This window comes from Onychostruthus taczanowskii, unplaced genomic scaffold (genome assembly GCF_017590055.1).
Source record: "Onychostruthus taczanowskii isolate IOZ18803 unplaced genomic scaffold, ASM1759005v1 scaffold6, whole genome shotgun sequence".
Classification (NCBI taxonomy): Eukaryota; Metazoa; Chordata; class Aves; order Passeriformes; family Passeridae; genus Onychostruthus; species Onychostruthus taczanowskii.
The window spans coordinates 17339721-17355784 of NW_024503679.1; the positions used below are offsets into that span (position 1 = coordinate 17339721).

The 16064-nt window shown below is 45.9% G+C and overlaps 1 protein-coding gene across 2 annotated transcripts in view; it reads left to right on the forward strand.

Moving 5' to 3' along the window:
* Nucleotides 1–16064, forward strand: part of MAP2K5 (mitogen-activated protein kinase kinase 5) — a 124015-nt gene that overhangs the window by 33125 nt on the left and 74826 nt on the right. For both annotated transcript variants that reach the window (XM_041418675.1, XM_041418674.1), the window contains exons 9-11: nucleotides 11920–11959; nucleotides 15111–15179; nucleotides 15273–15354. In XM_041418675.1, coding sequence (XP_041274609.1) covers nucleotides 11920–11959; nucleotides 15111–15179; nucleotides 15273–15354 — 191 coding nt within the window. The remainder of the gene's footprint in view (nucleotides 1–11919; nucleotides 11960–15110; nucleotides 15180–15272; nucleotides 15355–16064) is intronic.

Below are 16064 nucleotides of genomic sequence, written 5' to 3' on the forward strand. Positions count from 1 at the left end.
GGTTTTGTTTATACCTTAGACATTTTAACTTTGATATTAACATTTCCCCCCCCCCCCCCCCCCCCCCAAATGAGTCATGATTACAAATACCTTTGTAAGCTCCCTCCTATAAAGAAAAAAAGCCACGGTGCATTTAGTTTGGTTTCTAATTGGCTGCCAGCATTGCAAAACAACTCCTCCTGCAGAAGGTTGGATGGAAATGGACTTCCAGAGCCTCCAAGGAGGAAATGCAGCCTTGGGATGGACTCTTAAATCAGGTTGTCCCTGGGGGTGGAAGGTGCTTCAGGTATCTTTTCTTGGAGAAGGATGTTCCTAGGACTTGAGGAAATGGTGTTATTTTCTGATTTTATGAGAGATATGGGAGAGTGTTGAGCTTTAGAGCTCACACTTGTTGGTGTTGGGTGGAGAGGCAGAGAAGGTTCTTCAAGGGAATAGGGATAAAAGCTGGATGTTCCTGTGTGACTCCATCCTGTGTTTCTGAGGCTGTGGAATTGGGATAAAAGCCCTGTGTGACTCCATCCTGTGTTTCTGAGGCTGTGGAATTGGGATAAAAGCCCTGTGTGACGGGAATAGGGATAAACGCTGGATGTTCCTGTGTGACTCTGTCCTGTGTTTCTGAGGCTGTGGAATTGGGATAAAAGCCCTGTGTGACTCCATCCTGTGTTTCTGAGGCTGTGCAGCTGGGATCTCCTGCCTGGAGTGGGGACTGTGACCATTCCCTGCACCTGGGACAGGGACAATCTCACCTGGAGAGGCAGGAGCCCCTCCTGTGCCAGGGAGCTGTTTCTGTGGATCGTGTTCCTTTTTATCCCATTGTTATTTGAAGTCAGCAGCTGCAGGGACTTTGGGGTGTCTCCAGGACAGGAGTGACTCCAGCCTTTTCCAGGGAATGGGCACTGGTTTGTGTGTGGATATTTTACAGATTATTGTGGAATCCTCTAGTGGTTTGGGCTGGAAGGGAGCTCAGTTTATCTCAGGGACACCTCCTACCACCCCAGGCTGCTCCAAACCCCTCTAGCCTAGCCTTGGACACTCCAGGGATCCAGGGCCAGCCACAGCTTCTCTAGGAGTTCCAGCACAGCCAGGAATTCCTTCCCAATATCCATCTAAATCTCCCCTTTCCCACTCTGAAGCCATTCCCTGTGTCCTGTCCCTCCATCCCTTGTCCCCAGTCCCTCTCCAGCTCTCCTGGAGCCCCTTCAGGACCTGGGAGGGGCTCTGAGGATTCCCTGGATGCTTCCCTTCTCCGGGGGGACATTCCCAGCTCTCCCATCCTGGCTCCAGAGCAGAGAGGCTCCAGCCCTGTGGCAAAACCACCTCAATCCCCCCTTCCCAAAAAGTTCCCAATTCTCCCTCTCTGGCAGAGCATCCGTGCCCCAGCAGGAAATAAGGGATTCAACCTGGAATCCTCGCAGGTAGCTGCCCTGCCCCAGCCACGGAGAGCAGCCCAGAGATATTTTATTGCAGTAAATCAATGAACATTTGTCAGGTGAAATGGATTGCAGAGGTTGGGCAGTTTCCCTCTCCGGCGTGGGGCTGTTGGCTCGGGGAGGAGAGGCCGTGTGGGGATCGATCTGCAGCTCAACAACCAGCCTGTCTGCGCCCTTCCTTTTATCTTTTTGTTATCCTTACCTTGTATTTTTATTTTTTTTTTCGTTCCCCCTCTCTTCCCCGAGCTCTTTATCCTGACTCATATCCATTATGGCAGTGAAATATTCCCGGCGCTGGGGGGACACGACGGCGCGTCGCAGGAGGCTGAGCAAAAATCTCCCAGCCTCTCTTTTTTCTGTGGAAAAAACTCTTTTATTGGAATTGTTTATTGAGATTGAAGTATTGATCAACCCCTCCTGCTCCCCCCTGGCTGGAGGTGGGCTGGTTCTCTTTGGAAGCCTATGTTTAGTTAGAAAACACAGGATTTTTTTAGTTAGAAAATGGATTTCATTTATTTGGGTTCTTTACAGCTGCGAGTGGTTTATGGCTTGGAGAAGAGGTATCTTAGCTTTATTTTTATGACAGTATAATTATACTTTAGAAATACACTTGATTACTGTGTGGAGCAAAATTGTTCCACTATATTGGCTCGGCCAATATTGCTATACAAACAACTTTTCAGTCAATTGAGCCTGGTGAAAAATCAATACTTTATAGCCATATTTCTAGGGAGAACTTGCTGAATCTAAATGTTTTTTCCTGTTCTAAAAAGAAGGGATTTTATAGTTCTTTGACATCTTATTCTGCCCCTACCTTTTGATCCTCTGTTTGCTTAATTAAGGAACGATAAAAATTCTCGTGTTAGATATGGCAAAACCAGTTAATTAGCTCTGCTTTTTTGGTTGCTTGCATGTTCAAAAATATGTGAGAAAATAGAAAACAAGCCCAAACTGTCTCTTGAACGCTGCAGCAGAAAGCAGGAATTCTTGCAGTGCTGCTCAGCGGGCAGAGTGTGCCCTGTTTTGGGTAAAGATTGTCCAAAAAAAGGTAAAATCTGCTGCAGCAGAGCTCCTGAGTGTGCTGCTCTGCTGTGTGCCAGGTGCTGTATTTGTGTCACCTGCTCTGATTGCCACTGCCTGTGGAGTATTTAAGTCCAATTTGATGCATTTTTTGAAACTCAGGTGCCCATGTGGCAGGACATCTCTGGATTTGCTTAAATTGCTTTTTTTTTTTTTTGAACAAATAGTTCAGTGGTCAGCCCAAAGACATTTAAAGGATCTGTTTTGTGCAGCATCTTTGGGCTCCATCAGTGCCTGCAGAGACTCCTCTGAGATCTTTCCTTAGGTGAAGGATTTCCTTTGGAATGTGTGGGTGTGCCAGCCAGTCCCAGGAACAGCTTCCTGAAATTATTTAGACCTCAAATCCTTAGTTTTTGTATATTTGTAACCTAAGTATTACAAAGTAGAAGTGTTTATCTCTGGCAGATAATTCCTCTGTCAGGTCTTCCTCACACGATGTGTCTAAAGCATCACTGTTTCCTTTATACAGAAGCAAAATTAGGGTTTTAGCCTCATTTTATTCTCATTTTGTGTTCTTTAGTTTTTGCTTTTCAAGGAGAAAGGAGAAGTGAGATGTCCTAAACTCTGTTTAGGGCAGGGCACAGCCTCCTGGGATTTATTTTACAGTGAGGTTTTGTAGCTCCATGGGTTCTGTTGGAGTCTCCTGCAGCAGGAGCATAAAGGAAAAATAACCATAAAGCCCCAATGATGCCCTAATTAATTTGGGAGTTACCAGGATCTGGGAGAGAGGGAAGGAATGGGAACATCAGTTCCCATCTTAGCAAAATGCTGTGAGAGCAGAAGGCTTCACTTGGAAGTTGAGTAATTGGGAGAGAAGTGGCTGTGGCTGATGTCCCACGCCGAAAAATTGGATAGCCTGGAAAGCAGGGAGAAATGAGGGAGCTTAATTTGTCTGAGCAATTTCCTGAGCAATTCTGCAGTTTGGTTGAACATTCCAGCATCTGCCCTTCCCCTCATTGCCTCTCTCAGCCAGCCTTGGGGTGCCCCATCAGCACACGAAATGGAAAGTGTGGGAGACAGCTGGGACTGCTCCACAGCCTGGAATCCATCCTGGGACAAAGCTGGGATCCTCTGGCACTGCTGGGGCAGCTCTGGCAGCCCTGGAGCAGGTGATGCCTCAGGTTTAGGTTTTATATTTTTCAGGTTCTGTGCTGCTTTAGTGGGTGGGTCTGGGCTTCACATTGGGGATGGTGAGCTCTGTGCACAGAGCAGGGAGACAAAACAATTCCTGCTCCAGCTGGGCACCAAGGACAAATGATCCAAATCTCAGCCCAGGAGCACAAACCCCGTGGAATGAAGAGAGGAAAACAAGGATGGGAGTGCAGGGGCTGCAGCTGGAACTGGACACTGAACTGCAATGTGCACATGGAGCAGAGCTGATCCCAGGGACAGACCCCGTGACCATCGTGCATTTTGGGACCATTTGGGTTCATCTTGGGGGCAGCCCTGGCTGGGCTCTTGTGCTGCCATGGAGGGGATCCTTGTAATAAATCCCTGCTTTCTTCTGGAGCTCTGCCCAGCCTCTGTTCCTACTCAGCCCTCACAAGGCTCCTCAGGGAGCTGGAGGAGCTGGGCTGTGTTTGTGGGAGCTGAGGGATGCTGCTCCCTGTGCTGGGGTCTGATGGGTGACCTGGGTTTGGTGTTGCTCTGAGGAGCTTTGGCTGAGCAAGGCTGGATTCTCCTGGTTTATCCCAGAGCTGCAGGTGCAGGACAGAGCTGCTGTCAGGAAGGGGTTCTGGGGTCCCACTTTGCTCTACAAAGCACCTCAGATGATGTGAGAATCCAGCCCAACTCTTAGCAGGGCTGTTCCTCTCCTCTGGTCATTTGTTGCTGGTTTTCCATATGAATATCACAGAATCCTGGAATGGTTTGTGTTGGAAGAGACCTTAAAGCTCATCCCATTCCATCTCCTGCCATGATTAGGGTCACTTCCCACTGTCCCAGGCTGCTCCAAACCCTGTCCAGCCTGGCCTTGGGCACTGCCAGGGATCCAGGGGCAGCCACAGCTGCTCTGGGAATTCCAGTCCAGCCAGGAATTCCTTCCCAGTATCCCATCCATCCCTGCCCTCTGGCAGTGGGATCCATTCCCTGTGTGCTGTCCCTCCATCCCTTGTTCCCAGTCCCTCTCCAGCTCTCCTGGAGCCCCCTTAGGTCCTGGAAGGTTCTCCAGCACATGTGTAACACAAGAACTATCATTTGCCTCTTTTTAAAACACTTCAACTCACAGATTATTTTGGCCCTGTGGCAGAGGGTGGATGGAGACAGAGGTGGAATCACTTGCCAAGGCAGCCCAGCAGTGACAGAAGCAGGAATGGAGCTGCAGATTCCCAGCCTGGAGCTGGCCCAGCTTCACTGGTGGGTGACTCCCAGGGAAGGTTCTCCCAACCTTTTCTCCACAGTTCTTGTCCCAGCCTGGTGCTCAGGGAGGGATCACAGGCAGGTTCAGTGACTTGCTTGTCATCAAAACACATCTTTGTCCCTTGGAAGTCTTGGAATTGCATCTCCCTTAATTCCTGTGGGGGCATTTCCCTTGCTCTCCTTTCCTGTGCATTCATTTTCTGCTTCTCTCGTTTGGATTTATTTTTAGTCCACTGAAGGTGTTGGAGCAGCCCTGCCTGGCTGAGTTAGAAGTGCCCCCCTGGATTTTGTCTGGTTTCAGTGGGATTTAAAGAAGGCTGACCAGTGCCTGCTGGTCACTCCCTGCCTGTGACCCCGGCGGGGCTCGGCCGCCCCGTGAAATCTGTTCTGCACAAAAGTGCATAAAATGAAGATAAAGTACCTCCTTGGAGCCTGACAAAACCCATTCCTCTGCAGAATGGGAGCTGCAGTGAAAGTAAATAAATGAATGGACAGCAATCACAGCCTAGTTGATGAAACTGTTCAATTAAAGCACAGGCATTTACATGGTGTAATTTCCCTAAATTGCCAATGAGCCCCTTTAGACACAACCAGTGTTCAAATTGATTTCAGCATTGATTTTGGCTGAAGCTGATAAATTTCTGCTTGTTAGTTAAAGTAATTTTGCAGAAGACTTTGTAGTGCAGTATTGAAGTGTTCATTTAGCTGATGGTTAAAAGAGGAGTTATTTACAGAGGGTTCTACTGTTGGGCTGAGATGGGACAATTCCCCGGTCATCTTTTTACTTTTAATTTTTAAGCTTCAGTATCCAATCAATACGTTATTGAAACTGATTAAAATGTATCCAGCCAGCTGCCTATGGCTGTTTAATTAGAAACTGGATGATTCTTAAATTAAAGTTGTTTTGTTTGTGGTGGATGTCCATAGCTGGGAAGATGAAGCGAGTGGGAGATGGGAGTTTGTGCTTGTTAGCAGTGAGTGAGCTGGGGTGAGAGCCCAGGGCCTGCCCACCTCCCAGGGAGCAATCCCCAATTCCCAGCATCCCATCCAGCCCTGCCCTCTGGCAGTGGGAGCCATTCCCTGTGTCCTGTCCCTCCATCCCTTGTCCCCAGTCCCTCTCCAGCTCTCCTGGAGCCCCTTCAGGTGTTGGAAAGAGCTCTGAGCTCTCCCTGATCCTTCCCTTCTCCAGCTGAGCACCCCTCATGTTGGCATCTTCATTCCTGACACCAAAGAAGGTGATGCAGGTTTGGCTCACACTTCTTTTCTTCATATTTCATTCTAAAGTTGTGATGGGCTCACTCCAGGCATTCTGCCATGTGGGATAACCCACATCAGTCAGAGCTCAGGGCTGCTCTGCTGCCTCTTGTCCTTGCACCGGTTTAAATCCAGCAGGTGAATCCATTTCCATCCCTGTGCCTGGAGCTGCTCTGGGTGCAGCTTTAATCCATATTAAATCCAGCAGGTGAATCCATTCCTGTCCCTGGAGCTGCTCTGGGTGACCTGGTGGCACTGGGTGACCCGATGTGGGTGCTGGTGGCACCTCACTCTGCTCGAGCTCCATCTCCATCTCAGGTCTCTGTCAGGAATGGGTTCTGCCCTGCAGTGGGATGGGCACAGATCCCATTTCTGGAGGCTGACCCTGAATGTTTGGCTGCAGGAAGGAGGGAGGAGTCCTTGAGTGTCACAGATGGGAAGAAGAGCAGGTCACAGCACGGAGCTGAGGGATTCTCACTCCCTGTGCTGGGATTCCAGCACAAGCTGGGTTAAGTGAGACATTGCTGCTCAACATCTCCTTTCTGCAGCCTCTGCTGCCAGCTGTGCCCTTTTTCCCAAGTTTGAGCATTCAGGCACCACTATTTGCTGTTTGTTTGCCACTTTCCCAGCAAATCATTTTGCAATCAGCACTCGAGCATCTGCGGTGGCGTTTCGGAGGGGGGAGGTTGTGCTGTGAACCAGCACAGCCCCATAAAAGCTCCTTTTTCCAACTGCTGTGCACTTTGGCTTCCCTGATTTAACAGCCACAGAGTCAGGCTAATGTGTTTGCTATTGCAGGAGGCAGCAACTGGCAAAGTGGTTATTTCCTAGGAGCAATTTGAATTTCTTTCTTTATATGACCGTGGGAGTACGTGACACTGCTGTCACTGCCCTGCCACAGCCTGACCACCAGCACCACAGCAAGGGGCAGTACCAGGCCAAAAAAAAAAGGGGAAAAAAGGAAAAACTGAGCAAATGTTGGGTGGTTTGCTGTGTGGAGCTTGCAGCTGGTGGCTGGGGCTGAGTTCCTTTTGCCTGGCTCTGGCACAGCTTTTTGCTCTTGGTTGTTTCTCATGAATGTCCAGTTTGGCTCCTCCTGTGCCCTCAGGTCTGGAGGTGCTGCTTGCTGCAGGCACAGCCTTTCCTGGCCACTGCTGAGCTCCCATGAGAAGCTTCAAGCTTTTGTTTCTGTTTGGAAAGGCTCTGCCATGGCCCCAGAGAGCTTTGGGATGTGGGTCTGGGTGTGGAGAGGTTCCTCTGCAGCTCCTCAGTGCTGAGAGGAAACCCTGGGGGAATGGGACAGGATTTCCCAGCCTTTTGGAGGGAAATGATGCCTTGCTGTTTTTAACAGACCTGGGTGATGGTTTCATCCTGAGATGTGAAGGAAACAAGGCGGAGAGAGGAACCAAAATATTCACTTGTGGTTTTACTCTGGCAAGGAGCAGCTCCAGTGCTGCAGCACTGGGACAGCCATGGGTGAGGCAGGGATCTCCATCCTGGGGAGGAATTTCTCCCCAGTGTCCCATCCCTGTGGAAATGGGAAGTCATTCCCTGTGTCCTGTCCCTCCATCCCTCGTGGCACCAGCCTGAGGTGTCCCTGGGCTGAAGCATCCCTGGCTCCTGCAGCCCCATCACTGCTGCCTCCCTGGCACTTTGTCATTTTGTCATATTTGCTGATGTTGGTGATATTTCTGACTGACTCATTGGCATAGCAGACAGGTCATGGCTTTCCCTTGAATCCTTCAGGCTTGCCAAGGAATATCTTATTGATTAGAAATTGTTTCCCTGGTTATTGTGGGGGAAAAAAATAAAGGGATTTATCCTGGTGGCCAGAGGAAGCAGATCCTGTGCTGCTCCAGGCTCCTTCAGTGCCATCCTTGTGACAAAATAAATGTAATGAATTTTGGCTTCTTGGTAGAGATGACATTTATTTTGAGATTTAACATATGACTAAACTCAGTTTCTAGTGAGAAGTTGCTGTGTTTGATGGGAAAATCTGCTGGGAAAAGCTCAAGGATCTTTGCAAACTCAGCCCCTGCTCATGATGTGATCATTGTTGTGTCGCTCACATGTGGGCAAGGGGTTTGCAATTAAAAAATTAGGAAAAAATTGAGAATTGGTGTTTGCTTGTGGTTGCCTGCAGGTTGCAGCCTGTAGTTGGTTCTTTGCTTGCCCTGGAAGGAATTATCCCACAACCACAGCATCCTGCAGCTCACTCGGGGCTTCAGGGAAAATTCCTCATAGGGAAGGGAGAAAATTGTTGGTTGGAGCAAATTGAAAGAGAGAGAAGTCTTTTGTTTGCCATCTAAGCTATTTATTAAGAATTTATAGTTGTTAGTATTAAGAATCTGCTGCATTTTCTCTCAAGTTGGGTTTGTTTTCCTTCTGTCTCCTCTGTGTTGAGTAGAAATTCATCATATTTGGTATAGAAAGTTTTTAGCATTAAATATTAGAGTGGGCAGTGAATTATTCCATGAGGAGCACTGACATTTCTCCTTGGTTTTCTGTGCCTCAGGAAGAACAAATCAGGTAACGTGGATTTCATTTCAGAAGTTCCCCTTTTTTCCTTAAAACACAAACCAGCTGCTTCTGATGCTCCCAGATTTTCATTTGCTTTCCTGTACAACCACAATTCCTGCCTGGGGTTGGGGGGAGATGCTGAGGAGCTGGCAGATCCCCCAGAGCCCCATTGCAGTTTTCCCTGGTATTGATTTTGATTTTCTGGGACACCAGGGATGCACTCTCTGCAGTCCATCACGGCTTGGGCTTAGCTGCAGGGCTTTGTTCAGGCACGGTGCTTGCTCCCACACCATCTCTCTTATTTATTCCCCAAAATAACCCAGGCTTTGGCCACAGCACCCCTGAGGGGTGAGAGTGGGGGAGGCAAAGTTCTGCTGAAGGACGTGGCTCATGTGGGGCCCTTCAGGGCTTCACATCTCTGGGCATGGGGTTTTTATAGTGAAATATTTGACAAAACTGTGCCAGCCTTGCCTAGGAGCTGTTGGGATGGGTGCAGGGGCTTGGAATGGTGAGTTCTGGTGGGAATGTGGAGGGAGGGATGGAAATTTCTGTTGCCCAGTGGGGATTTTCCAGGCAGGCAGTGTTGGAGTCCCTGCCCTTTCCTTGGACAGCGTGGGGTGGTGTCAGAGCAGCCTCTGTGTCCCTGGGAGAGCTTCCCACCAGGAGATGGTCCCTGGCAATGTGGGAATTGTCCCTGCCCTTGGAAAGGGTGGAATGGGGTGGGATTTAAGGTCCCTTCCCACCCAAACTCTTCCAGGGTTCTGTGCTTGGCAAGGGAGGTCCCCCAGAACCCAGCTGGGTGCTGAGCATCCCCTGCTCCTCCCTGCAGGGCACTGCTCAAACCCATCCCTGGATCTGGGGGTTTTTAGGAGTGGAACAGCTGGTTTTAGCTGGTTTTTAGGAATTTTCCTGCCATCCTGGGAGATTTTAAGTGCATTCCCTGAAATGTGCCCAGTTGCTGAAGGAGCCTTTGGGGTTTTGCTGCTTTTCTCTGCCTGGTTCTGCAATGATGGGTTTGGCTGCTTCACTTCTGGAGGTGGCACCAAAACCTGGGAGATGAGACTTTGAGTGGGAATTTGGGTTTAATCCCCTTGTAGACATCCAGGGATTGACTAAAAGTCTGGTTTTCCTCATGCTGTACTCATTGTCCTGCAGAATTTTTGTGGTTCATCCCTCAGAACCTGCATACAGGTATTAAATTTAGGATTTTGCCATGCTGCCTGCAACCAAAATGATCAATTCCACCTTCCAGTCCCACGGAACATGCCAGAAAATCCCTTTTTCCTCAGAAGGGGTAATTACTGCAGCAGCTCCAGCCTAATTTGAAGAGTTGGCTGTTAATTAAAACACCACAGAGGTGTAGGGTTGTCTTTTGGTGTAACCAAAGCTCCCATTCTAGCTCCATTAATCACTTTACAGTTATTGTGCAGGGGAAGGCCAGGACAACTGAGATGCTGGATCAGCCTGGAGTAAACAAATTCCTGCCCTCCTGGCATCCCCCAGGCCCAGCCCAGGGCTCCCTGCTCTTTGTGATCCAATTCCCAGCCATAATTAAATGTTCACTCGGTGCTGTCAGTGCTCTGTAAACCAAACCAGGTACCTGCCCTCTGCTGGAACCTGAGCCCGAGCTTCCACGGATGAATTAGCGTGCATCATAATTAAATCATCAACTCCTCCCTTTCACCCGCTCCCAAACGGGAGATCTGTCCCATGGAAAAAGGATCAGCTTTCCTGAGCAGCTAATTGAGCTGTCCACTGGGGTCCCAATTAACCCAACAGATGTGGAGCATCCCTTCCCAACCTCTCCGTCCCTTATTCCTGCTCATCCTAAGCCCAGGGTGTTTTCCCACTGTTGGATTCGTGGATTCAGCTCTTGTTCTATCAAAGTTCCCATGGATAATCTCATTTTCTTCACTGATTTTTTCCTCTCTGCCTTGCTAAATCCTTTTTTTCCTCCCCTGAAATCTGGGAAATCAGTTTAAATCCAGGATGTTTTCCCAGTGTTGGGTCATCCCCAGAGCTCCTGGATTCATGGATTTGTGGATTCATGGGTTCACCTCCTGTTCTGTCAAAGTTCCCATGGATAATCTCATTTTCTACACTGATTTTTTTCCCCCTCTGCCTTGCTAAACTCTGTTTTTTCTCCCCTAAAAGCTGGTGCCACTCCATTGCATAAATGGTTCATCCAGGAGTTATTAAATTAAGGTGAAGTTTTTAGGAATTTCCAAGCCATTACCAGAAATTAGGGGAGCGCTCAGGGTTATAAATAAGATTAAATGACATTTTTGCCCTGTCTGAGGGTGATTTTAGACTCAAAAAAAACCCAACTATTAAAGCTTTTCTTCTTCACTAATAATTGCTGGAGGTACAGAGAGGTAAAATATTAGAATTCTTTAAAGTTAGTGCCACGTCTCTGCCAATGCTGCCATAAATCAGAGGGAGGCAGTAAAACCAGTGAAGAGGAAAACCTTTAATGGTTTTGTTTTTATGCAAAATTGCATTGGATTTTGAGTTTTGTTTTTTTTTAACCTCCTTTATTTTCTCACGTTTTCATGGTTAGAAATATTCAAGTCATTGTTAAATAGCCAATTATGGGTGTTTCTCCTCAGAAATTAAGACAAACTGCTGTTGAAACACCCTGCAAAATTATTTTGGTGCATGGGAACATCAACAATAATTCTTTCTATCTTTATATGCACCCTCTGATCATCAACTAAATGCAGAAATTGGATTTTGCTGAGATTTTCCTTCAGTTCTGAGAAAGAATTGGCCATAATCTGTTTTAATTCAATTTATTTGGTGAAGCTGCTTGTCTCTGAAAATGCCCATGGGACTGAGATAATCCTGATTTTCCATGAAAATTCTGAATAATGGTGATAATCTCAATTAATTCCATTGAAAGAAAATGGGAAAATGAATAAATGCGAGGTTGGACTCAAAGATTTAAGGTTGGACTCAATTTTGGAAGTCTTTTCCAGCCTAAACGATTCTGTTAAATTCCCATTTATAGTTTATTTTTCTGCTGTATCATAGCCTTCAAAGTGTATATTTTATATCAAAAATCAAGATACAAACCCTGACAAATGGTTCCCTTGTAAATATATTTTTGATCCCTCGTTTTCCTGAGTTTTCCTTTAGAAATGCTGGATAAAATTGAATTTACAGAAAATCCATGAGGTAAAATTCATTTTTCTGTGAAATGAGTGTGTTTATATTGCACATCCTCGCAGAGGCAATTTTATATCATCTCAAATGACTGAATTTTTTCCTCACCCAGGGCTTACCATGTCCGTAGTGGAAAAATCCTGGCAGTGAAGGTAAGAAATTCCAGGTATTTTATTTTTCTCCCAGATTTTCTTGCCCTTGCTTTCCTTCCCTTCCCTCTGATTTTTGGCTCTCAATTTGATTTATTGCACTAATTAATTTATTTACAGGAAAGTTATTTATTTATTTATTTACTGTAAATTTAGTCATTCCCAATAAGCTCAGATTCCCAAAATTCAGGATTTTCCCCCAGGGAATTGCCTGAAAATCCCAGATTTTGATACCTCCATAGATGTTTCCAAGGGCAGTTGGGCTCCTTGATTAAATCTGGAATTTGTAGAATTTTGTGGTCAGGAAAAATCCCAGTTTTCTCTGAAATTCACTTAAAATTGGGATAAAATAATAGCAACAGTGGGGAAGATCTTGGATGCAATTTGTGAATTAAATTATGCTTGCAAATTAAATGATTAATTATATTAAAATGAAATTATTAATTATATGTTATATTAATTATTATATTAATTATTATTAGTTCATCTGCACAAAAGTAAGCCAAAAAATGTCATTTTGGGGCTTTTTTTAATGATAAAATACAGATTTAATTGCACAAGATAACCACAAACCTGTTGACTAAAACACTTCCAGCTGGTAAATAATCAACCCAATGCTAATAATCCACAACATCATCCCTCAGTGATGCACCAAATTTCAGATTTTGCATAACCTTAACCTTCAGAGGACTTAATCCCTTTTTCCAGGTAATTTTTCCTCTTTAAAGGGGAAAATCCTAGTGAAAACCATGAGTGTGCACTGCTTTTTGCCATTCTCCCACTGCTGTTAGCTGGAATTTCAGTGGAGAATTTGATCATCATTATTATCTTTATTATTTATTACCTCTGCCCACAATACCCCAAATTTCCTTTGAGCTGTGCATACTGTAAAAGACCAGGATGTTTTAATTAAATTAAAGCAGAATATCTGAATTTGACCTGTGATTTTTGCTCTGCTTCCCTTTAGAGGAGCCAGCAAATGGAGGGAGGCACCCGTGACAGCCCGTGATGAATTGCTGTGTTTATTCTGGATATTTTAATGGCCTCTCCCTAATTCAAATTGAGCAAGGAGTAAATTATAATTCAGTCACTCAACTGCTGGGCTTCACCTGACAGCTCAGCCTGCTGCGTGCTGGGGGAGCACAGGAGATGGCTCAGGTGGATTCTTCTCTCCAAACTCCACCCTGAGCATCAGTGGGGCTCCAAAATCGCTGAATTTTGGGCAAAAATTTATTAGGAGGATGTGGCTTGGTCAGGAAGATCAGAGGACTTCCCAGAGAATTTGGATGTCGTTTTTAAAAAGTCCTTCTGGTCCAACATCCATCCCCAGCTCAGCTCCAAAGTTCACCCTTTTCCCTGGGCATGAGGGCTCCAAAATCGCTGAATTTTGGGCAAAAACTTTATTAGGAAGATCAGAGGACTTCCCAGAGGATTTGCATGTTGTTTAAATTCATTTTTTAAAAGTCCTTCTGGTGCCACATCCATCCCCAGCTCAACCATTTCAGCCAGGTGTGACCCTGGAGCCACCCTGGGCACACTCAGGGGATCCCAGGGAAATAATGATGGTGCTGCAAAGTTCTTGGTTTAAAAAACCCCAATTATTGAATGTTCCCAGGGAGATTCTGGATTCCCCATCCTGGAGTGTCCAAGGCCAGGCTGGCCAGGGCTTGGAGCACCCTGGAATGGGGAAGGTGGAATGAGATCCCTTCAAGGGCCTTTCCCACCCAAACCATTCCAGGATTCCAGGAATTTGCATCCAAATCTTCGTTTCCAGCTTCCTCCTCAGCAGCAGTGACTCTTGAGGAGATATTTTGGTTTTTGGGTTTGTTTTTTTTTTGCTTTAACACAGTTCCAGCCCATGCTGGAAACTGTCACCTCATGTTTTTCACCAATAGAAAGTAGTCTTGGAAATTTCATACAAAAGGAGATCATAAATGCAGGTTAAGGTGAGATATAATTTTTTTTTTCTCTTTTTGTGCTGTAAATAAAGAAATTCCTCCAGCCTTGACATGAGGTGGAGTCACACAAGCCACACATTTCCAGCTGGAAGAAAACAGTGAAAAAATTCTGCAGAGGAAGTGAGGCTGATCTCCCCTAATTAATTTTGGGGTGAAATAATCTTGTAATTCCTCTGTCTGTGCCCTTCCCTTGCTGTCCTGACCACCTGGAAATGGGAAAACTCTGCTTTCCCAGGTTATCCTCGTTATTGGGGTGTTTGTAATTAGGGTTTATGCAAATGAGCCCCAGACCTTTCCTCATTCTAGGCCTGGCTTTGGGATGTCAGGGATATTTTTGGTCCTGGGGTCAGAGAAATTCCTCACTGGGATTAGAAGTGAGTGAGATAAAGTTCTGTTTTGACACCACTGACAAGATGGAATTTGGTGAAATTCAAAGAACACCACTGGTGGGATCCCAGCAGATGAATTTCTGAGGTTTTCACACTGGAAAAAATGTAAGTGAATATTGTTGGCAAATGATTATTGATCTGGACAAGTGTGTTAAATGTTTCTTGGCAGCCCTGTACTCCACTTACAATTTAGTTTAATGACAGCTTTTATAAATAACCCTGGAGCAGCTCTGGGAAGAGGCAGGTTATTGGTTTTTCCTGGAGACAGATTTTGGTGCTGGGTTGGAAATGGGCTCCCCGTGTTCTGTTCTGTTCTGTCAGCACTATTCCTGGAGTGTTTATTCTGCTGATTCGGAAAACTGACTGAATTCTGCTTCCATGTAGCTTAAAGTATTAAATAGTGGAGGGTTGGGTGGGGGCAGACTGAGCCTGGCTCAAAGCACTGGCTCCAGTTTGGTTTGTAAAGCAGAGCTTAGTAACTGAGTTTTCAAGTCTTCAAAGAACTGTGGCAAGAAATTCTGTGTTCGGTTTGACTTCCAGTGCCTTGTTCAGAGGGTCTGCCCTGAAAAATCCTGGGAATTAGGAGTTCCAGGAAGTGCAGCCCACTTTGGCTGCAGTCCCTGGTGCTCTGGTCCTGCTGGGCAGTTGGGATGGTGAGAAAATTTCCTTCCTGTTAAAATATTCTTTCCACCTATTCCTCTCCTTCTTGTTACCCCACAATGATCATTATTCCATGGATCTTCAGGATCTTTATTTTGAATGATTCACTTCCCTTTTACATGAACTCTGTGTATTTCTGTGTTTCAGGTCATACCCTTGGATATAACGCTGGAGCTCCAGAAGCAGATCATGTCAGAGTTAGAAATTCTTTACAAGGTATGTGGATTTTACCATTAGAATTATTTTTACTTCAGTCTTCTTACAGCAGATTTTAAAACAGCCTTGTGGCTTTTTTCTCTCTTTTTCCAGTGTGACTCCTCGTATATCATAGGATTTTATGGTGCTTTTTTTGTAGAAAACAGGATTTCATTGTGCACAGAGTTCATGGATGGTGAGTAGTGGATCCAGTTTGCTTTTGATTGCTAAGTAATTAAGTGAGAGAATTTTTTTTTTTTTAGAATGAAATGCAACAGTAAGACTCGAAAATGTGGAGTATTAATAATATTGCAGGTAGTTAAAAAACTGGAGCAGGTTGGAATTGGGACTGGGGGACATTCTGCATTTTCTCTGCGTGGAACTTCGCTTACTTTTATGGAAAATGTAAATAGAAGAGGAATAAAGGCAGCCTTAATTTGTGGTTTGATATTTGAGCCTCCCGTGCAATCTGTCCTCGCTGACAAAACAGCTGTTCCTCACTTGTAGTGTTTTGATAGCCAAAACAGCTTTTCCTTTCAAGAAATCTATTAACCCAATGTCCTGGGTGTTTGCAGTGGAAATGGTCTCTTAATTACCAGGCAAGGAGTTATTTTCCAGCCCAGCTGTTTCCCAGCTCGCTGCCGAGTTCCTTTTGGAGTCCCTCTCGTTCCTCCCCACGTGAATCCTCACCCCAAAAGCATCCCTGACCCCACAGCCCGGAATGACAGAGGTGTCCCAGCCCTTGGCTGGGGAATTTGGGGTATTCCTGAGGAAAAGCAGGAAGAATGCCCTGGTGCAGCTGTTTGCCAGATTTTTAATTCTCAATTTCAAATTTCTTTTCTTGCCTTAAGAATTTGTGTTTCAGCCCGGAGACATTTTGGACTCTGGTTTGATCAGGAGGTTTTT